Raw genomic sequence first — 25,711 nt, forward strand, 5'->3', positions numbered from 1 at the left:
TTTGTGAGTAGGACCCCTAAATATTTGCATGCAAATGATTGTGGTAAATAAAACTTTTCTTTTCTGAATATTATACATGGCATGTTAATAAGCTTGTAATTTTATCATAATATCTGGTCGAGTATATTTTTATCAACTCAAAAATTTAATTATTAGAGAAATAAATCACAATAGATGGCCAAATGCCCTATGTGGAATCAGTAGTGTGTTGGAGTTGGTGTCTTGCGAGAGCCCATTGAGCACATCTCTTCCCAACTCCATCAGTAATGTCACACCTGCAGCTTGAAATCTGCCACCATGGGAATCAGCAAATGCTACAGATTTTTTTTCAGAAAGCTAGTTATTAAACATCTATCAGATACTACTGCATTCTTTTATCATTCTCTCTCTCTCCCTTTCTCTCTCTCTCCCTCTCTCTCTCTCTCTCTCTCTCTCTCTCTCTCTCTCTCTCTGTCTCTCACTATATTTTTGAATGAACCATTTGAGAATAACTTAAACATCATCTCCCATTACCCCTTAATACTTCAGTGTGTATTTCCTTAAAATAAAGACGTTCTCTTACATCAAATCAGTAAATCAACATTTATCCAATATCTAATCCAGAGCTATTTTTCAATTGTCTCTTTTTCTCCAGGTAATGTCTTTTATAGCCCAGGATCCCATCCAGGTCAGCTATTGCATTGAGTTGTCATGTCGCTTTGCTCTCTTCAATCTGAAACAATCCTTAATCTTATCTTGTCTTTCATTACCTTGACAGTTTTGAAGACTATCAGCCAGTTTGGCTGAGGTTTCCTCATGATTTGTGAATTTGAGGAAAAGGAACACTTCAAAAGTGATGCTACTATGTTCTTTTCACTGCATTGTGTCAGGAGACACATAGTGTAAATTTATGTAATATCTGGTGATGCTAACTTTGTTACTTGGTTAAGATGGTGTCTGCCAGGTTCCTCCATTATAAAGTTGATTGATAAGTGTTTTGTACTTCTAAATTAATAAGGAATCAGTATTTTGAGGGGGAGATAGTTTGAGACTTCAATTGTAGGGTATATTCGTAGCTTTCCCTATTCCCTTATTTATTTATAAATATTTATTTATATATACATATTTATGTATATTTATTATTATTTATATTATATTATTTTTATTATTTTATTTTGTTATTTTTATTGTTTTATATTATTATTTGTATTTATATCTATTATATAGATATAAATATATTTATTTATTGATATACATATATATATATATATCCATGTAGATATATAAACTCTTGGATTCTTATTTTACTTAAATCTGTTACTGCCATTAATTACTTTGATGTTCAAATATAGCCAGTGGGAGTCTCTTTAAGTTCATTTTTCTGTCCTACTGACATCTCCCCATCATTCTTTGAGCACTTCCTTACTTTCTGGTACAAGGTGAAGTAGACCTATTCAGTATGTGTTTTTTCCAAACCACTAAGCTACTAACTCAATTCTGACACTATTTACCCAGAGATAGAATCAGATACCTCAGGTTAGGGGCTCAGTCCCACAAGACTGTCCCCCACTTCACACACCAATTGTAAGTCCAAGTTGCTACCCATGCTTCCGATAACCTGCTATAAATTGGAGATTCGCAAATCACCCTACTCAGGTTTGATTAATTTACTAGAGAGGCTCACAGAACTCAGGAGAAACGGTTTGCTTACTAGATTACCAGTTTATTATAAAAGTATGTAAGTCAGGAATAGCCAGATGGAAAAGATTCATAGGGCAAGGTATATGGGAAGGGGCACAGAACCTCCATAGTCTCTCTGAGTGCCACTCTACCTGAATCTGCAAGAGTTCACCAACCTGGAAGCTCTCAACCCAGTCCTTTTGGATTTGTATGCAGGCTTTAATACATTTGCATGACTGATTAAATCGTTGGCCGCTGGTGAGATAGCTCAATCTCCAGGCCCTCCCTGAGGTTGGGATGGGGATGGAGTGAAATTACAACTCTAATGACTAGTTGGTTCTCCAAGCAACCAGTGCCCATTGCCAGGGGCTTTCAAAAGTAATGGCATTAACATGACCTCAGGAGTCTTTGAAAGGGGCTTGTTATGAACGTCAAAGACACCCTTATTACTCTCATTGGGAAATTCCAAGGGTCTAGGATCTCTATGGCAGAATCTAGATCAAAACCAAATACATACAGGGGTGCTAAAGCAATGTATACACACTGTAAGAAAAGAAAACAACTGTATTAAAATTGTAATACTATATACCGATAAAGATGAAGAATAGGCATGTGTATACATTTTTTGGCACCCTGAGTGTGTGTGTGTGTGTGTGTGTGTGTGTGTGTGTGTGTATAGTCACAATATCACACCTGTCCTGTTTTCCCTGCCCCAGCCCCAGAGTTGATCATTTCTCCAAGGTGCCTTCTTTCAATTTAATGGAAAATAGTACAAAAAAACAGTGCCGGGTGCTAGTTGCGCTCACTGGTACTGGGGTGTTATTGTCAAAGCAGACAGAACTGTAAAACTATATGTATGCATTCCCACTCATCCATCCATCCATCCATCTACCCACCCATCCATCCATGTATCCATCACATATGTGTTCCATATTCCATCTAGCTCTACATAGTAAAAACCGTGAGTTCACAGAGTCAGTCTTTCACTCTACTCTCCTGTCCCCTTTCTGTATTGTTTTGTATTCTGTATATTTTTGTATTGTCATTATTCATATAATGATTCAAATTGTCCCACAGTTGGTCAGTAGAGCCTCGTCAGTCTAGCTCCTATGTAATTTTGCTGTGTCCACGTCAGTTTTTTAGCACGTTTGTACTTTATGGCACAAGATGGTCCAGATTTACCTTGTGCTTTTTCTGCCCCAGCTCTGGAATCAGCCAGTTTCCCAAGTTCATGTTACGGGAATTGACATTTAAAACTGGGATATGAATGAATGCCAACTATAAATTTATATATGTATGTCTATGTATGTATGTATATACTTACAAGAAGCCCAGTACAGCATTAGAAATAGAGACAGTGGAAATGTAATGCCTCTGTGCGATGTCAGAGGGGTAGTGGATGGGGGAGGGGAGTTCACACAGTGTGAGGGATATAAATGATAAACGTCTAAGTATTACTTTGTCTTGTGCACCTGAAACTAATAAAAAAAAAAATTGGGATATGAGCCCTAGGTGAACTCATTGCTTATGAGGTGACATTGCTTCTAGATCTTTTTAGAACTAGAAAACATATTATATATGTGTGTATATGTATAAACATGCAAATCAGCTGATACCTTTAATCCAATCTTGATTCTCCCTTCTTTTCCCCATTCCAGTTTCCTCCTCCACAGTGAACACCCTGGCTCACGGGAACATCAATGTATTTTTACTCATTTGCTAAATTCTATCATACACACAGAAGAGCGATGGAATTGCCTCTTTTTCTTAAAGAAAATCATGACCACACATGTACACCTACACAGGCCAAGCCCCTCTCTCTGTCCCCTTTCTGTTGTGCTGAGTCTGTCCTCTGCTGACATTGGGGGGTGCTTCCTCCACCCTAGAGGAAGCTTCCCAGGACCCAGCCCTGTGGCCAGGAGAGCGCCTCACCACAGGCCCAGGGCGGGGTCCGAGGACTCATAGGGCTGCACCCAGGTGTCAGCATCGTTCTCTTCGGAAATGCATTTCCCTCTAATCCGCAAGGGGCAGATGGTGAGCGGATCCGAGTGTTCGCTGCCATCCGGGGCTCGTGGCCTGAAGTAGGCACAGAGCGGCCCCGAGAAAGTGTCGGTGAAGGAGAAGATGTGGGAGCCGTCCGACACGTTGAAGAAGGCCAGCTTTCCGGCCTCGCAGTCCAGGAAGACACCCACGCGCCGGGGCGGCACGCGCACTGTGAGCGCCACGCGCTCCGGCTGCAGCACGAAATACTCGCAGCCGTTCCACAGCCCCATCACCCAGTAGCCGGCGTCCGGGCTCAAGCGCACAGGCCCCGCGCGCGCCACCTCCGCCAGGCAGGCGCCCAGGAACCAGCGGCTGCGCCGGCCCACGTCCACCTCCCAGTAGTGGCGGCCAGCCTGGAAGTGCTCGTGGCTCAGCACGCATGTCTGCTCTGTGAACCGCTGCGGATCGCCCGGGGACACCGGAACTGCCGCCACCCCACGGGAATACACGCTCTTGCCATCCTGGGAGACCTCCAGGCTGGGGTGCGCAGAGGCCGGATCCAGAGTCACGTCCACTGCGCAGAAGCACGAGGTTAGTGCCCACGAGGATGGCTCTGGGCCCTGCCTGTACCCTCCCCCATAGGAAGACCTCTAGTTCCTCAGCTGGAGCAATGGGTGGAATATTCACCCAGCCTCACGCCAAATCACCCCTGGATTCAAGTGGCTTGCAAGTCATTCCCCAGCATTTGAATGTGATTACAGGAAACTTATTTCCGTTCTGAACTGGAAGGTTCCTGCTATACCAGGTGCCATGGAGAGCAGAGACAGCAAACAGGTGGGCTCCTGGGGCTGCAGGCCGGCTCACTGCTCTCAAGTCCCAGCAAAGGGGAACGAGCCCTGGGCTAGAGGTAGTACCCGCTAGTCTCACCACAGGTCTGACCTGGAGAGCATCACATGAGCTCTGGGCTTTGGGTTTACAGCAATTTTAGGATTTTAAATCTGAAGGGGACCTCTGAGAGCATCTAGTTCAGTGCCTGGTACTTCTTCACTCTAGCCCCCAAAACACACCCATTTGATGGATAGAAACCCAGAGGGTCCCTTCTGTCAGACTATCTAAGAGGTTCCTTACAAACTGTGTGCTCATCCAGCAAACAACCTTCCTGCCAGATGGAAAGACCTAGTAAAACCCAGAAAGCTATGTGCTTGTGGGTGCATGTGTGTGTACACAGAAATGTGTACATGCATGAGTCAATCAGGTGTGCACTCAAGCATGTATGTGTGCATGTGTGCATATGCATGCATGTCTGTCATGTCATATGCCTGCAAGTGGGCTTGTGTGTCTGTGTATGCAGTTTCATATTTAGCTTCTAGACTGACCCTTCCTCTAATCTCAGATCTCTCCACCTCCCTCTGTTTAATATCCAGCCAACACAAGGCTGAGTTTCTTAGCTCCAGTTACCTGCATACCGTTGGGCTGCTCTCCACTCTGAAACCAAACAGAAGAAAAAGAGGCTCAGAGAGCTGAGTCAGTAATTCTGGAACCTTGAGGGAGGCTCAAGATATAAGACGGACATGGTCAAATGGAATGACCCTATTCAAACTGTGACAGCTGGTTTGGGTCCAGACTGTCCTGGGTCTACCACAGCAGTTTCCCAGGGATTTGGGATTGGGTAGGGGGCTGGTGTCAGGGCTGGGTTATACCAAAGCTGCATGCAGGCTGAGGTTGTGCTGGGATCTGCAGGAGAACAGCTCATGTGGACAAAGACAACCAGTACAAGCAGCATGGATGCCCTGAAGGATGGAGAGAAAGCCTCAATCTCTGACTGGCGGGCTTGGTCCCAGGAGGCCCAGCTGAGGCTGGCTCCTGTCCTAACATGTCCTCTAGACACCTTGTCCTGCCTTCTTTCTTAATGTGAGCCATTCTGAGTGGATTTCTGCTTCATTTCATCTTGTTCTGTTTATGACAGAGATTGACTACTAAGTCACAGCATACCAAAAGCAATAGAAGAGAGTTTCATAAATTTGCAACAAAGCTTTTCAATCCTAGTTCTGCATGATAATAACGAGTAGAATTTTAAAAACATATAACTCTTGCATAGAATACCTCAGTTCCATAAAGATGTTGATTCTCTCTAAATTTAGCTATATATTCAAAGCAATCCTATGCAAATCTTTTTGAAGTTTTAAAAGGAACTTCATAAATTTATTCCAAAATTTATATTTTAAAAAGGTCCATTAACTTTAAAAAGGATGTGGAAATGGAGAACTTGTACTTTTAAGTACTATAGAAGCCACAGATTTTAGACACAGTGACCTAATAGGTGGCCACCGCACAGACCCATGTAGATGTGGGAACTGAATGCACTACAGGTGACACCCCCATCAATGGGAATCACAGATGGTGCAGTAGAAGGCGTTGGGAAAGGCAACTCTATATGGAAAAAAAATTCACTAAGTTCTCACTAAACACCACATACAGTGGCGAATTTCAGATGAATTAAAGACCTACAAATATAAAGTGAATGGAAGAAAGTGTAAGACAAACTTTGAGACCTAAGAGTGAGGAAGGCCTACTTCAAGAAAACTTCAAAAACACAGACTATAAGGTAAAAACGTCATTAAACAGATTTTATCAAAATTAATGACTTCATTTCAATAAGAGGCATCATGGACAAAGCGAATAGCAGTCGACAGAACAGAAACAGGAATTCATAATATTTAATGCTAATGAGGGATTAATATCTGATATATATAAAGAACTCCTTTGAATCAAAAAGAGCAAGATAACAACCCCACGTGAAAAATGGGCAAAGGACACGAACAGGCAATGTTCAGAAGAGGAAACCCCCCAAAGCCAACTAGCATATAAGAGATGCCCAATCTCCTCAATGTTCAGAGTGCAGACTGAAAGCACAACGAGGATCAGTCATCCCCATAGACTGGCACACTTAGAAAGCTGGCGCACATGGGATGTGGGCATGTGGAGCGCCCAAGCCGTGCCAAGGGCAGGATGCTGGCGCTGCCTTCGGGGATCCCTCTACCTCACTTAGTGACATACCCCATGAACCAGCAACTACCCTCCTGGGTATACATCCCAGAGAAATCTCCACACAGGGCCAGAAGGTGTCTGTGTTGTGGTTTGTGGTGGTGTGGACTTACAGGCAGGCTGGCTGTCTCTCCAGGAGGGTGGCGCTCTAAAATGGAGTGCTGCGCAGCAGGGAGGAGAAACAGACCAGATACGCATGCGGAGTGGGATGGATGTTAAAACACAGTGAGCAGTGAGGAAAGCCAGGACTAGCAGAAGACTGCAGGAGTTCACTTACATAAACTAAAATGCGTGTGCACAAAACAAAAATTCACGTTTTGCAAAAATATATGCACTATGTAAAGACAGATGTTAGACTTGTTTCTTTTTGGGGGGAATGGAGGGAGATACAGGGAGAAATGTTTACATACAGGGAGGGTATCATGCCCACCCCAGACCTACAAGTCAGAGTCTTTGAGTGTGGGCACCAGAAGCCTAGGGGATTCTTATGTGCAGCCAGCATTTGGCACCAATGGTTTACAGTACACTTATAGCTCAGGGCAAAAGTCAAATATAATCTCTACCAGTAACAGATTAATTCATGCTGAGTGAAGCTGTGAAATGAACCAGATTGAAGTGTGGTTGGTTAATCAGAGGGAGTGACGGGGATGCTGAGATGTAAAGTGGATCATGGGAGGGAAACAGGCTTCACTCACCAGCCTGGCCTTCAGCCCTTCTCCAGTCTGAATCAAGGAGAAACAGAATTAGAACACCAGGCTCCTGCAGCTTCCCTGCTCACATGTCACATTTGCACCAAACCCTGATCTTTCCCTTGCCACCCACACAGCCAGCAGGGGTCCAGCCTGGGCATCATATCTGGCTGGGAGGAAAGAAGACCATACATGGATAACTAGATGCTAAAAGGTGGACAAGAAGAAATAGTTCCAAGAGGGGTCACTTACCAAGCTCTGTCTGCAGCTTCCCTGTAGCAGAACACACGGAGAAAACATCAGCTTTCTGCTTAGTGGAACCACCATCCTAAGTCAGTCAGGCCACTGGGAAGATGTTCCTTAGTCTTAAACCACCGCTCACCCCAACCCCATCCGAGTCTCTGCATCGTCCAAGGTGTGTGTGTTGGGTAAGTGTGGTGGGGTGGGGTGAGGTGGTGTCTTGGCACTGAGGAGCCTCTTCCCAGGGCTCAGGTCTGGTTTGAAAGGGCTACTGGTCATCTGCCCAGAAATCACCTGCTTTCCTGGGGATGAGGTACCACAGAAGCCCAGGCTCTGAGCACAGCCTGCCTGAGCCTCAGGGTCACTTACTGTGGCATTATTTAAAGGATTGGGAGGACCTCTTACTCAATTACTTCCTCTGGCCAGATGCCAAGACTGATGATTTGCCACTTGAAATGCATTCCGTTGATTTCTCCACCCTATGATTTCTTTTAAAAGTAAATGCTCCTGGGAAAGGCAACACTAAACACTAATTGTGACTACACTATATTCATGCTATGCTCACTTCGGTGCAAATTATAGGTGCCAGACTGTCCAGTAGTACTTGAATTAAAAAGAGAAAGCTATAGTAGGAAGGTGAACCAGTGGGAGTAAACGTTTAATGGTGGAATTGTAACAGAATCGCGTACTTGGCAGGGAAGGGGGGGTTGGTAGGGTCTGTCCCTAGGGTCTGAGGTCAGACCTCCTTGGCAACTTCACTCAGAGTGCTGGTGGGAGTGGAGAGGTGGGAGGCACGGGGGATGGATTTAGAATTAGGTAGTTGCCATGTGTGGCTCTCCAAAGGGAGGGTAAAGTCACTGACGCCCTCCTCCCACCATGCCTGCCAGGTACCCCCACCAGCCCGCAGCCAGCACTGTGGGCGCGGCACCCGGAACTTACCCAACTCGGCTGTGAGTTTCCCTGGAGGAGAAACGAAGAAAAGAGGGAAATCGCGATGGATGAACACTGAGGCCTCACTGCCCCAAAGCGCACAGATTGGTTCCCCTGCGTTCTGGGGACCAGACAGGGATGGATGCGCGCGGGAACCGCGCTCCGAGGGCGGGGCGGAAGCGCAATGCTCAGCGCCCCTCTCGCAGGGCCCCCACGGCCCCGCGGTCTGACCCCCTCTCCCGCTGGCCCCGCGCCCCGCTTCTGCCCGCGGAGGTGGGGGCGCAGAGCGCGCCGCGCCCCTCGCTCACCTTTGTCCTGCTCCGCCCGCTCCGCCAGCTTTTCTGAAAGGAAGAAGGGCGGAGAGCGGGCTGTGCGCGCGCCCCCGGGGGTCCCACGGCCGCTCCCAGCCCCGCGCCCACCACCTTCTGGCCGGCAGCGCCGCGCGGGAAGGAGGCCCCGCCGGCGGGTACCTCGGGTCCGCTGTCGCTGGTGGAAGAAGCTCAGCGCCACGGCCGTGAGGAGTGCCAGGAGGAGCGGCAGTCCCACCAGAGTCCCGAGGAAAGCTCTCTTCCACGGGGAGGGGCCGGGTAAAAATACGTCTGGAAAATACCCACGGGGAGTCGTGTCGACTTAGGCTCCGTTACACACGAAGTTCAGACTCTTCTGGACGCCGTGTGCCGCAAAGCCTTCCCGAGTGACCGGCTGGCGCGTTAGGCCCCCTGGGCCCCCCCGTCACAGTCACTGTAAAACGCGGCGCTCAGGGAAAGCGGGAAAGCGGGAAAGCGAGGCCCAGCGACGGCCTTGGACTTGCTGAGCAGAAAGGGAAAGTGCTGCGAAGGCTGCGAAGGGAGGAGAGCTGATGGGGCCCAGCGACGCCAGGCTTAGGACTTCTGTGACCAGTCCCTGAGCTCCGCCTACTTCTTCTCACTTTTGCCCCAGCATCTGAGGGACACGACAATCCAAGGTCAACCCCAGTGAATTATTGCTCTCCACCCGCACTGTCCACTTCCCAAGCTGTCTCCCCGCTTCTTGCAAACACGTGGCTTGTACTTCTCAACACACCTTTGGAAAAAAATTGATAGCAAAACAGCGTGAGGGCTGACTGGCAGCCCCTCTTTCCTCCCCAGGTTTCCTACGGAGCATACAGTGGCCAGAGGGTAGACATAGGGGCAAAAATGGAGAGAAGCCCTTTAGAAACTCTGTGGCAACTGGATAATTTTGTCGGCGATAATTATTTTAAAAATGATGTTTTTTTAATCTCAGTCTTTTAAAAATATATACTTTTTATTATGGTAAATGTACGACATAAAATTTACCATCGTAACCCTTTTTAAGCTTACCGTTCAGTGGCACCAAGTGCCTGCAGTCATTGTGCTACATGACCACCAGCACTTTTTCGTCTCCCCACAATGAAATCTGTCCCCATTAAACTCGAACTCCCCATTCCCGCTCCCCCAGCCCCTGGGAACCTCTATTCTAATTTCTGTCTCTGTGAATTGACCACTCTACGTACCTCATATAAGTGGAACCATACAATATTTGTCCTTTTGTGTCTGGCTTATTTCATTTAGCAAAATGTTCTCCCCACCCCCAGTTTTCTAGCAGTGCATTTTTATTGTCTTGTATACAAATATTGGACCACAATGGATATGTCCTTCACCACAGAGGTTTGCTAAGTACTGACCTAGGGGTTAAGAGCAAGGTTCTCAGCGTCTGATGCCACCCTGACCTGCTACCTTGACCTTATCCCTGTTCCAGCCTCATCCACCTCCTTCTGCTCCTCCAATAGCCACACAGGTCCCATCTCAGGGCCTTTGTATTTGCTGTTCCCACTACCAGTGCCTTCCTCACAGATATCCATGTGAGTCATGCACTATGGAAAGGATAAACACAAATCTAAAGAGGGAAACAATGGGAATTTTGCTGGTGCAAAAAGGCAAAGAGACCTCCCCTGTTCCCTTCTTAGTATATTTCCCTTAGAAAATGTGTAACTCTTTTCTTTATCCTTTTGAGATGTATGTGAATCCTTTTGAAAGCTAAATTGCTTAATTGACTTCCCTAATCCACCACTTTTAAATCCACATTCACACCCAACCCTGCTAAGGTGCCTGAGCACTCTTCCTTGGTTCCTTATTTCTATAGTACCTAACACCTTCTAATATACTCATACAATGTAAGTCACCTTTCATTCATCCATTTCTCCCACTGGAATGTGAATCTGAGGGCAGGGGTTTGGGGCCCATTGTGGGTATTCAGTAAATATTATTTCAGGGATGACCTTAGGAACACATGGGTTCTCATGATGACCTTCAGTGAGTAGAGTTTATGGGGTTGAGCTTATGGTTTTGTAATGTTGGCTTTCTGGGGCCTTCCTCACTTACTGTGTGGGTTGTCAGTTGTATTCTTACCGTGTTTCCCAGAAAATAAGACCTAAATGGAAAATGAGCCCCAGCATCATTTTTCAGGATGACATCCCCTGAACTTAAGGCATGATGAGTATTTTGGAGCAAAAATTTATTTAAGAACCAGTCTTATTTTGGGGGAAACATAGTAGTAATTTTCTGATATCCAAATTCTGACTTTTCAGATGTCAAAGTCAACTTACCCAATACACAGCTAGGCCCCCATACGATTATGTCCTTATAGTTGGCCTTTGGGACAATGGACATGGAGGCCTTTGGAACAATGGACATGTGATAACTAGGAAAATGAGGGTGAGCCTGTACCCACTAACCTGCTATTTGGATCACAAATTCTTTCTTCTGGATGAGGAGGGGGTTCTGGATGGAGCAGGACACATTGCGGTGGGCACCCCCTTGGACAACCACAGATGTTTCAAGACTGAACAGGCCCTGGGCATCCTGGACGATGGCTTCGAACACCGGAGGTAGGCACTGTCCCTGATGGTCTCTCCACTGTGCATGGGGTTTGGGGTACCAGCCACTGGAGCTACACCTCAGCTGAATGCCTCCTTCCTTGAAGCCCTCAAGCGAGATGTGAGGGTCCGAGCCCAGCCCTGGAAATGGCAGGAGGAGTGGGAAAAATTAGGCTCCTTCTCAGAAGCTGTGGTTGAAGTTCAAGCCACCATTCATCATTTGCAGTCCCCATTAGGTATTGTGAACGGTGATAGCTCATAAACCACACGTGGGCCCCTAGCCGTCCACCTGTGGACTGTAAATGACAGTCTGATTCAGTGGTAGCAATGTGGGGACAGTTCTACCCCTGAGGAACATTTGGAAATATAGAGTGGAGACCATTCAACCAGGAAGGGCTACTGACATTTAGTCATGTTATACAAGGGACAGTGCCCTCTGGTGAAGAATAATCCCTCCCCAATTTCAATAGATTGTCTTCTGTCTGTTTTGAATCCCATCACAGCACAAGTGGCTGTGATATATGCACCCCTTTATCACCCCACAGTTGTGGAGCAAGCTTTATATTTTGAATATGCAAAACATTAATATGGTTTAAATGCCAACACCATAAAAAAAATGTATGTCTGGAAAGCTCCATACCTTTCTCCGTCATGTCTATCCCTTCACCCCCTCCTTTGAGTAAGTAATTTCATGAGTTTCTAGTTGACCCTTCACGTGTTACTTTTATACAGTGTACCTCTTTCTTTCTTACACAAAAGTTTACATAGAAGATCTGTGATAAAATGGCAGCATTAAGTAAGCCTTTTGAACTCTTCACTGGAATATACAACAAATTGAACAATTATAATTCCACAAAGGACTCCCTGCACAGAGACAGGCAAGACTGAGGCGCACTTCTGAAATCATGCAAGTTGGGCAGGTTGGGAGGGAGGCGGGAAGGGGAAATGTGGAGACAGGGACACAGGGCGCAGGAAGCAGACCTAGCTCAGTGCTCTGAGCTCCCTGCATCCCTGAACTACCGCAGCTTCAGGAGAGGGAAGAACTTGGACTGCTAGGGCTCTGCTTATGGCCCACAGGGCTGAGGGGACAGCATATAACACGGCTGAACCCAATGCTCATGGCAGAGAGTTCGGAGCAAAGACTGAGGGAAGAAGGCTGAAAATGGTGGTTTAAGCCCTCACAGCTGAGCAGAGAACAGAAGCCTTCGGCACTGAGACTAGCCGCCCCCTCTTTACCCTCCCAGAGCTCGCCCTGCCCCCACCTTCCCAGTGCTACAAGCTGAACAGTAGCAGTGTCAGATCAAAAGAACAGAGTATTTGTAGTTCTGAGAACTGTGGTCCACAGACACAGACTCACAGCCCAACTAATTACGGCAAAGGGGAGGGAGCCGTGGAAGCAGGACTGGCTGTGGTGGTGGTCCCCGCCATTTCTGTGGGCCACCTCTCACAACCCACGCAGCCCCTGTCCCCACCTATCTGGGAAGATCCCAGGAGGAGTAAACAGAGCTGCTGAAACACACGGGCTCTGAATGTGGTGCAGGAAGAGCTTTGGAACTTCAGAAGCTCTCCACATTCCCCCGCGGAAGTGGTGTCGTATAACCAAGGCCAACTGTTCACAGAGGAGAAGACCACCTTGCAGGGAATCCACCCATTGTGGGAAAAGCCAGAATACTGCAGAGAAAACAACACCATAGTGTGAGAGAGAATAAAGGGCTGCAGTTGGAGAGAAAAAAACATTCTACCAACACCTACTGGAAAACAAAAAAAAGACCTCTTTCTATCAATGTGTTGCAGAACTCACTCCTGTTGATGTCTAGGAAGAGAAATAATAAATTGTTAATTGCCATAATGCCCAAGACAACAAGACAGCTGGGAAGAAAATGAAAAGTCTCCAGAAAAGGAACTTAAAGATATGGAAATATGTGACTTAAATGACAGAGAATTCAATATTGCAGTTCTGAAAAAACTCAACGAGGTGCAACAAAACACAGAAAGGCAGTTTAATGAACTCAGAAACACAATCAAAGAACAACATGAACATTTTACAAAGAGATTGAAATTTTAAAAGAGAATCAAATAGAATTTCTGGAGATTAACAACTCCATAGAAGAAATGAAGAATGAAATAGCCAGCTTAGATAGTAAAGTTGATCAGATGGAGGAAAGAATCAGTGACATTGAAGATAGAAATCTGGAAATAACACAGATGGAAGAAGAAAGAGACTTGAGACTTAAAAGAAATGAAAGAACTCTACAAGAACTTTCTGATTCCATCAGAAAGAGCAATACAAGAATAATGGGCATACCAAAAGGAGAAGAAAGGGAGAAGGGAACAGAGAGTATATTCAAACAAATAGTCTAGAATTTTCCAAACTTGTGGAAAGAACTGGATCCTCAGATCCAAGAAGCAAAAAGAACACCTAATTACCTCAACCGCAACAGACCTACTCCAAGGCAAATTGTATTGAAGCCGTCAAAATCAATGACAAAGAAAGAATCCTCAAGGTAGCCAGGGAAAAGAAGATGGTAACTTACAACGGAAAGCCCATTAGATTATCATCAGATTTTTCAGCAGATACTTTGTAAGCCAGGAGGGAGTGGAACCAAATATTCAAACTATTGAAAGAGACAAATTATGAGCCAAGAATAATATATCCAGCAAAGATATCCTTTAGATATGAAGGAGGAATAAAGACCTTTCCAGACATACAGAAGCTGAGGGAATTTTGTAACAAACTACCTACACTACAAGAAATACTGAAAGAGGCTATTCTCCCAGCTTCAATGGAGATAATTTGTGGCAACCAAAAAGTGGGGAGAGTAAAGGCCTGAACCAGAATATGGGAATGGAGAAAGTAAGCATGCCGAAGAAAATGGAATACTCTAAATATCAAACTTTCATTACATAAACTTAATAGTAACCACTCAAAAAAAAATCCCAGAACTGAAATATATACTGTAATACAAGAAGAAACAGAGGGAAAAATCATAGAATACTGTCACACAGAAATAATAGATAACAACAAAAAGGCAAAGAAACAATGGAGAAACAGCCTTACCAGAAAACCAAAGATAGAATGATAGGAAATCCTCACATATAAATAATCACCCTAAATGTAAATGGACTGACCTCACCAATAAAAAGGCACAGAGTAGTAGATTCGATCAAAAAACTAAATCCAAACATATGCTGCCTCCAAGAGACACAACTCAGCTACAAGGACAAACGTAGACTCAAAGTGAAAGGGTGGAAACTGACACTCCAAGCAAATGGTATCCGCAGAAAAACAGGAGTAGTCATACTGATATCAGATGAAACAGACTTCAGGATAAAAAAGGTAACAGGAGCCAAAGATGATAAAGGGATTTCATAATGATAAAGGGACTATACAACAAGAAGACATAACAGTCATCAATATTTATGTCCCCAGTCAGGGAGCATCGAAAAATACCAAGCAACTACTAACAGAACTAAATGGATAAACTGACCAAAACACATTTATACTAGGGAACCTAAATACATCATTGACCGCTATTGATAGATCATCCAAACAGAAAATAAAGAAAGAAATAGCAGCCCTAAATGACACATTAGATGAAATGGACATAATAGACATTTATAAAGCACTTCATTCTAAAACATCAGACTATACATTTTTTTCTCGTGCACATGGAACATTCTCAAGGATAGACAAGATACTGGGACATAAAACTAGCCTCAGCAAATGTAAAAAGATTGAAATCATACCAAGCACATTCTCTGATCACAAGGCTTTGAAATTGGATATCAACTGCAAAAAGAAAGCAGGAAAAAACACAAATACATGGAGATTAAACAACATATTTTTAAAGAATGACCAAGTCAAAGAAGAAATTAGAGGAGAGATTAAAAGATACATAGAAACAAATGAGAATGAAAATACGTCCTACCAAAATTTTGGGGATGCAGCAAAAGCAGTTTTAAGAGGGAAATTTATATCATTACAGGCATATCTCAAGAAACAAGAAAAATCCCAAATAAATAACCTCATGTTACACCTTAAGGAACCAGAAAAAGAAGAACAAATGAAACCCAAGGTCAGCAGAAAAAAGGAAATAACAAAAATCAGAGCAGAACTGAGTGAAATCGAGAACAAAAAGTCAATAGAAAAAATTAATGTGACAAACAGCGGGTTCTTTGAAAAGATTAACAAAATCAACAAACCCTTAGCTAGACTCACTAAGATCAAAAGAGACAAGATACTAATATTTTCAGAGATGAAAAACAGGAAGTTATTACGGATGTCACAGAAATACAAAGGATCGTCCAAGAATACTATGAAGGATTATATGCCACCAAATTCAATAACCGAGAAGAAATGGACAAGTTCTTAGAAACATATAGCCTTCCTACGATGAATCATGAAGAACTGGAAAATCTCAACAGACCAATCACTAGTAACGAAATTGAATCAGTCATCCAAAACCTTCCCAAAAGCAAAACTCTGGGACCAGATGGCTTCATCAGTGAATTCTACCAAACCTTCAAGGAAGATCTAATACCTGTCCTACTCAAACTCTTCCAAAAAATTGAAGAAGAGGCAATACTCCCTATTGCATTTTATGAAGCCAACATTACCCTGGTACCAAAACTTTGTAAGGACAACACAAAAGAAGAAAACTACAGACCAATATCTCTGATGAATACAGATGCAAAAATCCTAAACAAAATTCTAGCAAATCGAATACAACAATGCATTAAAGAGATTATTCATCACAACCAAGTGGGGTTCATCCCAGGAGCACAAGGATGTTTCAACATATGCAAATCCATCAATGTGATACATCACATAAACAAAATAAAAGACAAAAATCACATGATTATATCAATTAATGCAGAAAAAGCATTTGATAAGATACAACATCCATTTATGATTAAAACACTTAATAAAATAGGTATAGAAGGAAAATACCTTAACATAATAAAGGCCATATATGACAAACACTCAGCTAATCTCATAATTAATGGTGAAAAACTGAAGCCCTTTGCTCTACGTTCAGGAACATGACAGGGCTGTCCCCTATCACCTCTGCTTTTCAACATAGTGTTGGAAGCCCTTGCCAGAGCAATCAGGCAAGAGAAAGAAATAAAAGGCATCCACGTGGGAATGAAGATGTTAAATAGTCACTCTTTGCAGATGACATGATGCTATACATAGAAAACCCTGAAGACTCCACCAAAAAGCTATTAGAAAAAATCAATGCATACAGTAAAGTTGCCAGCTACAAAATCAGTGTACAAAAGTCCATTGCATTCCTATGTACTAACAATGACAACTCAGAAAAAAAAATAATAAAACAATTCCTTTTGCAATGTAACAAAAGAATAAAATACCTAGGAATAAACTTAACCAAGGATATGAAGGACCTATATGCTGAAAACTATAAGACATTTTTTAAAGAAATTGTAGAAGACACAAAAAAATGGAAAGACATTCTGTGCTCATGGATTGGAAGAATCAACAAAGTTAAAATGGGCATGTTACCAAAAGCAATATGCAGATTTAATGCAATCCCCTTCAAACTCCCAATGGCAGTTTTTAAAGAAATAGAATAAAAAATCATCAGATTTGTTAGAACTTCAAAGACCCTGAAAAGCCAAAGCAATCTTAAGAAAAAAGTACAATGCTGGAGGTATCACACTCCCTGACTTCAGCTTGTACTACTGGGCAACAATAATCAAAATAGCATGGTATTGGCAGAAAAACAGACACATAGACCAATGGAATAGAATTGAGAAACCAGAAATAAAACCACATAAATATGGACAGATAATTTTTGACAAAGTAGCTAAAAACATACAATGGAGGAAAGAGAGCCTCTTCAATAAATGGTGCTGGGAGAATTGGATAGCCACGTGCAAAAGAATGAAACTGGACTGCTATCTGTCACCATGTACCAAAATTAATTCAAAATGGATCAAAGACTTAAGCATAAGACCTGCCATGATAAACTGCAAAAAACAAAACATAGGTACTAAACGTATGGATCTTGGGTTCAAAGAACATTTTATGAATTTGACTCCAAAGGCAAGGGAAGTAAAGCTAAAAAATATTGAATGGGATTATATGAAACTTAAAAGTTTCTGCACAGCAGAAGAAACCATTGACAAAATAAAGAGGCAACCAAATAAATGGCAGAAGATTTTTGCAAACAGTGCCTCTAATAAGGGGCTAATATCCAAAATATACAAGGAACTCATACAACTAAACAACAAGCAAACAAACAAACTAATTGAAAAATGGGCAGAGGACCTGAAGAGACATTTCTCCAAAGAGGACACACAAATGGCCAATAGACATGAATAAATACTCAACATCACTAATCAATTATCAGAGAAATGTAAATAAAAACCACAATGAGGTATCACATCACCCCAGTCAGAATGGCTATCATCAACAAGACAAATAGTAACAAGTGTTGGAGAGGCTGTGAAGAAAAAGGAACCCTCATACACTGTTGGTGGGAATGCAGACTAGTGCAGCCACTATGGAAGGCAGTGTGGAGGTTCCTCAAAAAATTACGAATAGAATTACCATATGACCCAGCAATCCCTCTCCTGGGTATCTACCAAAAAAATCTGAAAACACTTATCCATAAAGACAAGTGTGCTCCAATGTTCATTGCAGCTTCGTTTACGGTGGCCAAGATATGGAAACAACTAAAATGTCCTTCGATCGATGAATGGATAAAGAAGTTGTGGTATGTATACACAATGGAATACTATTCAGCCTAAGAAAAGATGAAACAGGACCATTTGTGATAACATGGATGGATCTTGAGAGTATAATGCTAAGCGAAATAAGTCAGACAGAAAAAAGCAGAGAACCCTATGATTTCACTGATATGTGGTATATAAACCAAAAACCAGAGAGCAAGGGGGAAGAGGGGTGGTAGATGAGGGTAAAGAGAATGAAATATGTGGTGATAGAAGGAGAGTTGACTCTGGGTGGTGAACACACAATGTGATTTATAGATGATGTAATACAGAATTGTATAACTGAAATTTATGTAACTTTACTAACAATTGTCACCCCAATTAACTTGAATTTAAAAAATCCTATTAAAAAGTTTACATACTAGAGAACCTATTAGGCATCTTGCTCTTTTTCTCTTAAAAGCATCCTGGAGATCACTCCACACCAGTTCACAGAGCTGTTCCACCTGTTTTCAGCTGCATAGTATGGACCACTGCATCGTGTGATGGACCATACTCAGCACCTAAGCTCTAGATCATTTCTTCTGATTTGCAATTACAAATAATGCTACAAATATTAGACTTATACATGCTCGTTTTTCATTGTTAGCTGTGGAAGGTTTATCTTTACGGTAAACTCTTAGATATGAGATTGTTGCTCAAAAGGTGGGTGCACAGACAGTCTTCTTAACTATTGCCAAATGCACAGGCACTGGAGCATTGCGACTTTGAACTCTGTCAGCATGATACAGAACAGAGGACCTGCTTCCCATGGCTCCACCAAGAGTGTGTGGTCAAATGTAGCTTTAATTTGCCTTTTGTTCATTATGAGTAAAAGTGACCATCCTCCATATGTTAAAGGGCCCTTTGTGTGTCTTTTTTTGTAAAGAATGCTATTATTCATTTTCTAATGGATTTTTCTTTTTGATTTTTTTTCCAATTAAGCTGGTCTCTAGTTCTCTGTGCATTCCTATCTGTTCTTTTCTTTTAAACTTTTTATTACTTTTACGTGTGTTTTTCCAGCACCCATCAATCCAAGCAAGTAGTTGTTTCAATCTAGTTGTGGAGGGCACAGCTCACAGTGGCACATCTGGGGATGGAACTGGCAACATTGTTGTTAAGAGCATTGCGCTCTAACCAACTGAGCTAACCGGCTACCCCTCCTATCTGTTCTTGAGCAAAGCAGCTCTACCCCATGGACCCTTTTCTCTGTCTCCCCTGCAGGGGCTCATCCACGTCACGCACCTGCTACCTCCAGCTCCCAGACAGCTTCTCCAGAGAAGTTGCTAGAGAGGAAGCGGCACCCGTAAGGGCCCTCATCGGCCGGGACCACGTGGTGGAGCTGTAGGATCACGCTGCCATAGGCAATCTCGTCCTTGACGAGTTTCGTCCTGTTCTGGAACTGCGCCATCTGCCGCCCGTGGGGCTCCTGTTGCTCCTGGTACAGGTGCACCACCTCAGAGGCCTGGCTGCGGAACCAGCGGATCTCCATGTTCTCAGCGTCCAGGTATGGCGACAGGTGGCACGGGAAGTCCACCTCATCCCCGACGATCGCCAGGATGGACTCCCCAAGGCCAACCACCTTGACCTCCTCTAGGACGAGAAGCCAGAACGATGGCCCACATCAGTCCTGCTCAAATATAGGTCTTTACCACCTACCTCCGTTTGCAGCTCAGAAATCTACAGTAAACCGTTCAAATAAGGACGGGGAGACACTGTCATGTTTCTTGAACAAATAAATGTCATGAAAAAAGTGAATTGCTAATTTCTGCATGATGACAATAGATATTTTCTGATTTTTACTTTGTGTGATTTTCTAAATTTTTATAGTATACAGATACAGCTTCTGTAACAACACAGTTTTAAAATTATCTATAGTGCTCATCGCTGGGTGTCTTTTTGCTCTTTTTTTAATATAAAGGCCAAATCCCGCCTTGGAGATTCTGTTCACCAGGACCTTTCGTTTGATGATCCTCTTCAATGGTGCCTCCCTCTGGCCCCCCTTCTCCCCCCCAAACTAGTCTGTTTTCTTCAATTTCCATGACAGTTGTATTCCTGCTGCAGTTGTTCTGCCCTTGCTGTCCCCTGCCACTGGCATGTCGTGATTCTTCCCTCTGGTTCCATGCACCTATTTTCCTTCTACGAAGGTCAGCTAAAATCCAAGTTCATAGGAAGCTCAAACTTAAACCCCATCGCCAAATATTCCATTCATGGATCCCCCCTCCCGTCCTTCACGTCACCCATGGAGCACCCAAGGTGACACCTTCCTGGGTGCACTGTATTTGAGAGCTCTATGGCCACTGAGTGATGTCCCCACACCATTCTGACAGCTTCCCTCTCCAGATTTTATCCCCCACACCTGATGCCTGACCCTCTCCCTGAGTGCACCCTGCCTCAGTTTACCCTCTATCTGTCATCTTCCTGGAGAACATGTACCTTGCAAGCCTCTGCTCAAACAATTCCTCCTATCTAGGGTTCTTGGCTTTCTGGAAAACACAAATTGCTCTCTTAGCTGTGCTCCCAACTCTTTGGGTACATTTCTCTTGCAGCCTGATCACACAGCTGGACAGGTATTTTAAAAATACTTTCCAAGTGGCCCAAGCACAGACCAATAAGAGTTTCTTGGCCCTGTCCTGCTCTGCCCCTGCCTATGAGCTGAGGGGTGGTGGGGAGTGTGTAAGGGGTGCTTGGAGGCAGGAAGGATGGTGGAGCAGCACTGTGGGGCTGGGTGCTGCTGACGGCCAGTGGCTCTTTAACCACTGGGATGGAAATCGTCTTGAATACTAGCACCTGGCAAGATCTCAGCCCTGGGAGCGCCTGGAGCAGGGATGAGAGGAAGCTGATGTGCTCACATCCTGGCTGGCTGGACTGCAGGTCGGATACGCTACCTGAGTTTGGCTCCCCAGGCCGGAAGGAGAGGAAGAGAAGGAAGAAGAGACTGCTGGGCTGAGGTAGGAGCTGGAAGGAGTCCAGGAAGACTGGGCAATCTACCATCTCAGCAGTGGGGCCACCTGGAGAGGGAAAGAGATGCTGGAGTGAGGAGAGAGAGCTGGACCCCGACCCATCAGGCCAGAGGTCTGTTAGTGCCTCAGTGATCTTTTGTGTGGTTCTTAGCAGCCCTAGTGCCTGGCTTCTTTTAAATCGTAGCCACATGTGCGAGCTGCTTCTAATTTTACCAGGCAGCACTGCTAATGGCATCACCAGCCTTGCTCGGACTCGCAGAGTCGCATGTGGACAGGGCTGAAGGGTCCCAGAGGAAGCGGCTTCTGAGGTTTCATTGTTTTAGAGCCACAGAAATAGAGTCACACAGTGCGTTGGGGCTCAGCTAGGATTTGGTGACTTTCTCTAAACAAAGGGAAACCTATAAACACTCTCCTATGCGTTTTCATTCTCCCTGCCTGACCTTGCTCCCACTTCCCTTTGGCCTGGAACATCAGGCCCATAAAACAAAGAATAAACACAGAGTTCTGACCTTTCAGAGTGGGACGCATTCCTGGTAGTTGCCTGCCAACTACAACCACACCTGGGACAGTTTCCTCCTGTCCTAGAACCCAAGTGTGGCCTCCAGGAGGTCAGCTGGTGACTGTCCCTGAGTCTACAGCATCTTTAAGGCCACAGTTAAGCAGTGGTTTATATACTTCCACTCCATCCCCTCTCCCCAGTCTGTGGTCCAGGACACCCAGCCCAGCCCAGGAGAGGGCCATCCTCTCACTCCTGACACCCCCGTGGGGCCTGCTGAATGTCTCACAGTCTGATAGCCACGAGTATGAGCAGCCAGTGCATCTTAGAATATACTATCCTGTCCACAGGTGTCCTCTGTTTATGTGTAGGAATTTAGGTAGGTCTTGTAACTGGCTGAACCTCAATTTCTTTGCTTCCATGATGGAAGAAACCAGAGCCAATTCATAGGTCATTAAGCGTCCCGGGGGTTGGCTGGGTGCTCTAAATAAATGTCAGCACCTCCTCCCTCTACTTCCACCTCCCAAATACTTGCTCTCTGCTCTCTACCTTCTTCCAGAGCCCGTATCCCTCCCTTTCACTCCATCACAGCACCTGGAGGGACGGTGGCCCCCACACAATCTCTACTCTCAGCATCCTCTTCCTCCCTTCTCTCCCCTTCTGCCACCACACTCCACTCTTTGGTTTTCCTTTTCCCACAGACCCCATAACGTGGCGCATGCTCCTGGGGTCTTAGGCCACAGAGCCCCAGCTTTACCGTTAGCATGGCAGTGACAGGGTTTAGATAAGAGACTTGACAACTGCTGGTCCTGCAGCAGGAAATTGGTCACAGGATGTGTGCGGAAGAGTTAGTGGCGGGCAGAGTCCCCAGGTCACCCCTGAGCTGGAAGGACCTGGGCAGGTGAGAGTACAATGGAAAGGGTTGATGACCAGTGAGGTGAGTGAGGGGCCTGCCCTCCTGAAGCTCACATACAAGTGGGAAGACGGGAGTGGGGGGCTAGTTGGAGCAGCTTCTTTTGGGCTTCAGTAGGAGCCTTTGTGGGGTGAGGAGGTCGGAGTCCCTTCTGGAGGGGACCTGGCTGTTTTCATGGCCAGCAGCTGTTGGAATAGCTATTCCCACAATAACCAGAACAACAGCTGCCTTGGGCCGGGGTCCAGGCTCTGGCCAGACAGTCCAGCCTCACATCCTTTGGGCTGATGGCAGGAACGTGTGTGTGTCAGGCCTGGAAACCAGTAGTGAAGAACCCAGAGCGGGGGCTACACACCGGCTCTGTGTTTTCTCTCCCTGTCCCTGTTCCCTTCTCTTCTCTTTTGGGCTTCTGTCTTTTCTTCTGGACTCTCGACATAGATCCCCAGAAGGGCGAAGTCATGAGGCTCCAGCAGCACCAGCAAATGCCTTCCAAACAAGAGGGCTTCGAGGCGGCTTATGGATTGGCCATTTGGATTGGCCGGGTTCTGAGGAACTGGTCAGGACTTGTGTAGGTGGTCTTGGCTTGTCCCTGTGACAGCCATGGGACATTAGGCCCACAGCTGGGGTGGGGACACTTCACAGGAGGAGCAGTCACTCCGATGTCCCTGGGCAGGGGAGGCTACCACCTGAGGAGGAGGGGCAGTCTGTGTGTTCCAGACTCTGGAATTACTGCAAGAGCACAGTTGTCTGTTGTGATACACCCGTGTGATTTCCCTCACTGAGGCTCCAAGGGCAGGAGGTGGTACACATGGACATAAGCATGCGCGCATGTGCCCACAGTAAGAAAAGTGAGCACAGATTGAAAGCCTAGCATCTACCCAGCATTTTCCTATACCAGGAGTATTAGTATTATTATTATTGCCATAGGTCCAAATCACAGACAAGGAAACTGAGGCACAGGGAGGCTTGGTGACCTGCTCACACACAGTTAGGAGGTGGTAGAGTAGGGGCTCACCCCAAGCTCTGGGCTTCTCTGAATACAATGTTTTCATCAGTTGTGCCAAGAGTCAGGCTGAGTGCACTCTCAGTTCCTTTTTTCCCAGACCACGACCCCTGTTAGGGACCCCTTGGCCACAGACCTCAGTGCTTGCCCTGAGAGCAACTCACATGCACTGAAGAAGCAGCTTCAGTCCCCAGGTGTGAGCCCCATGGCCGACAGACCAATCAGCCAAGCAGCCAACCACCTAACCAACCAACCACAAATGAATAAAAATCTAAAACCCTACAGCTGATAAAATAACTCAACACTGGAGTACCCCTTCGAGCTTCTCAGGAGCATCTTCTTGGACAGGAGGGACATACTCTGTGGTCGCTTTGCTGCCAACATACGCTTTGATGCCTTGAAAACCCTAATCAGAGGGAGACAGTCTAGTCTGGTGATTTCCTGAAGGGACTTGGAGGGCCCCAAAAGACAGTTCTGTCCTACCTGCTGCCTGAAGCTGCCCTTTCTGACCTCGTTCTTCACTTTAAAGGCTCTGTTCCTCACTGGGGGTCAAGGGCCCTGTGAGGGGGACACTCTCTGCTCTCACCTATTTGCACCACAGCGTAAATGGATTTTAGATTCTCATTCGAGTGAGGAGGTTTTGCTGGGGAAAGGTGAGGTTCTGGATGCGCTGGATAGATATTTGGGGAAGATGGAGTAGCCAGTGAGAGGAAGGACGGTCAGAATGGGGGTCTGGGGCTGGAGCTAAGCTTTGCTGGCGAGTACATTCTCCCTGCTCCCTGGGGAGCCTGTGGGACTTCCCATCCTGAAGACAACAGGGAGGAGCAAGTGCTGTGCACACTGGAGCCAAAGAAATACCGCCACCCTCCACCCAGGGGAAGCCCATTACCCCCTTTTCTCTTTCCTTCTCCTTTTCTTCCTGGGACCACTCCAACCACATTCCAGTTTTCTTTTATTTGATTGTTTTCTGTTTATTTTTGGGGAGAAACTTGTGAAAAATATATTTATATAAAACTCATACAACAATACTGTTTTTACATTGGAGAATATATACGATAAGTGATATGATACTGAATACGAAAGTCTAAAATGTCTAGAGCTGTGCTGTCCAATACTGTCGCCACTAGCCACACACGGCCATCTAAATTTAAGTTAAGTAAAATGGTGCTAGTTACATTGTCAATGTTTAGTATGGTCCTGCACCTCCAATCACTAAACAACACAGAATGACCTCTTGATTTCTCTTCAAAGCTGTTGAGTATCTCTGTAAAGGTTATTTTTTTAGTTGTACTACTTTCTTAGCTTGCACCGTGCAGCATCCTTACTCCATTCCCCGTGTCCTAGTTGAAAGCCCCAGGATAGGGTGTTTGCACTCTTGCACCCTCTCCCCTTCCAGCACCCGCTCAAAGCTTGGCTCTCCACAGGCTGTCAATTGATGCTCACTGGCTTGCTTTGGTTTGATCTCAATAAGCCCACAAGAGGGTTTCTACTGCTAGTCTCTAAGGGAGATGAACCACCCTAAGAAGCGACCCTCATTGAAATGGGATTCGTCAGAATCCTGCCTCCTCAGGTGGAACTGCTCCAAAGGGCATCTCCCCATGGCCACCCTGCACCCCTCCCTGCTGACAGGCTCAGCTGATAAATTGGGACTAAACCTCTGCGCCCTCCATCCAAAAGTCATCATTTTCTGCTTTCCATTTCTTAAAGGTGGTGGTCTAGACAGGCGCTAAGAATGAGACACGTACCTGGCAGGTTGCAGCAAACGGTCCGAAATGGCAATGAGCCCTGGTAATCCCAACTCCACTGCAAAGCAGATGATTGTTATAAAGAGTCTTGGTCCCAGTTGAGGGGGCCAGCTCATGTGTGACAGAATTACCCACCTACCTTCCACCTTAAGACACACGCTGCTTGCTCTGCCCTTTGCTATAAAAACCAAGATAGATAGAACAAAAGGAGGAAGTCACTGTCACATCCTGTCTCTGTGAGGCGAATCATGAATTGGATTTCCATAGAAATCGTCCCTCCATGGTCTTAAAAGGAGGGGAAAGGTATTGGGAGTTTTGTGGACTGTAAACTACAGAAACTCAAAGCAGGACACAGTGCTCCAGCTGGCTGCCCAGGGCCTGGGCTGCAGGGAGGCAGGATGGCCATCCCTAGCCAGCCCCTCACTCCTCACCTTCACA

At 45.3% G+C, this 25,711-nt stretch overlaps 1 protein-coding gene across 2 annotated transcripts; it reads right to left on the reverse strand.

Annotated features, from left to right (window-relative positions):
* Positions 1-1,682: 1,682 nt before the first annotated feature.
* On the reverse strand, positions 1,683-25,462 carry BTNL9 (butyrophilin like 9). 2 transcript variants are annotated; one of them, XM_081035603.1, is made up of 12 exons: positions 25,413-25,462; positions 25,274-25,331; positions 21,045-21,167; positions 19,402-19,749; positions 11,281-11,562; positions 9,017-9,145; positions 8,855-8,887; positions 8,556-8,576; positions 7,629-7,649; positions 7,383-7,409; positions 5,101-5,127; positions 1,683-4,216 (listed from the first exon to the last, which is right to left on the reverse strand). In XM_081035603.1, exons 3-12 carry the CDS (start codon positions 21,148-21,150, stop codon positions 3,588-3,590), a joined length of 1,623 nt encoding a protein of 540 aa, XP_080891729.1. In that variant the 5' UTR covers positions 21,151-21,167; positions 25,274-25,331; positions 25,413-25,462; the 3' UTR covers positions 1,683-3,587. The 2 variants fall into 2 exon arrangements, with proteins under 2 accessions (XP_080891729.1, XP_080891730.1); XM_081035604.1 differs by lacking the exon at positions 11,281-11,562 and having other exon boundaries at positions 25,413-25,449.
* Positions 25,463-25,711: the final 249 nt, after the last annotated feature.

Source organism: Rhinolophus hipposideros, assembly GCF_964194185.1.
Source record: "Rhinolophus hipposideros genome assembly, chromosome: 23".
Classification (NCBI taxonomy): Eukaryota; Metazoa; Chordata; class Mammalia; order Chiroptera; family Rhinolophidae; genus Rhinolophus; species Rhinolophus hipposideros.

What these genes read in the sequence shown, in the direction of transcription:
- BTNL9 (XM_081035603.1), bottom strand. Translation starts at nt 21,150, where the DNA reads ATGGTAGATTGCCCAGTCTTCCTGGACTCCTTCCAGCTCCTACCTCAG. An exon ending in ATTTGTGATCCAAATAGCAG is followed by an intron (nt 9,146 to 11,280) that starts GTTAGTGGGTAC and finishes GGTATTTTCCAG; the next exon opens with ACGTATTTTTACCCGGCCCC. An exon ending in GAAACTCACAGCCGAGTTGG is followed by an intron (nt 7,650 to 8,555) that starts GTAAGTTCCGGG and finishes GTTCTGCTACAG; the next exon opens with GGAAGCTGCAGACAGAGCTT.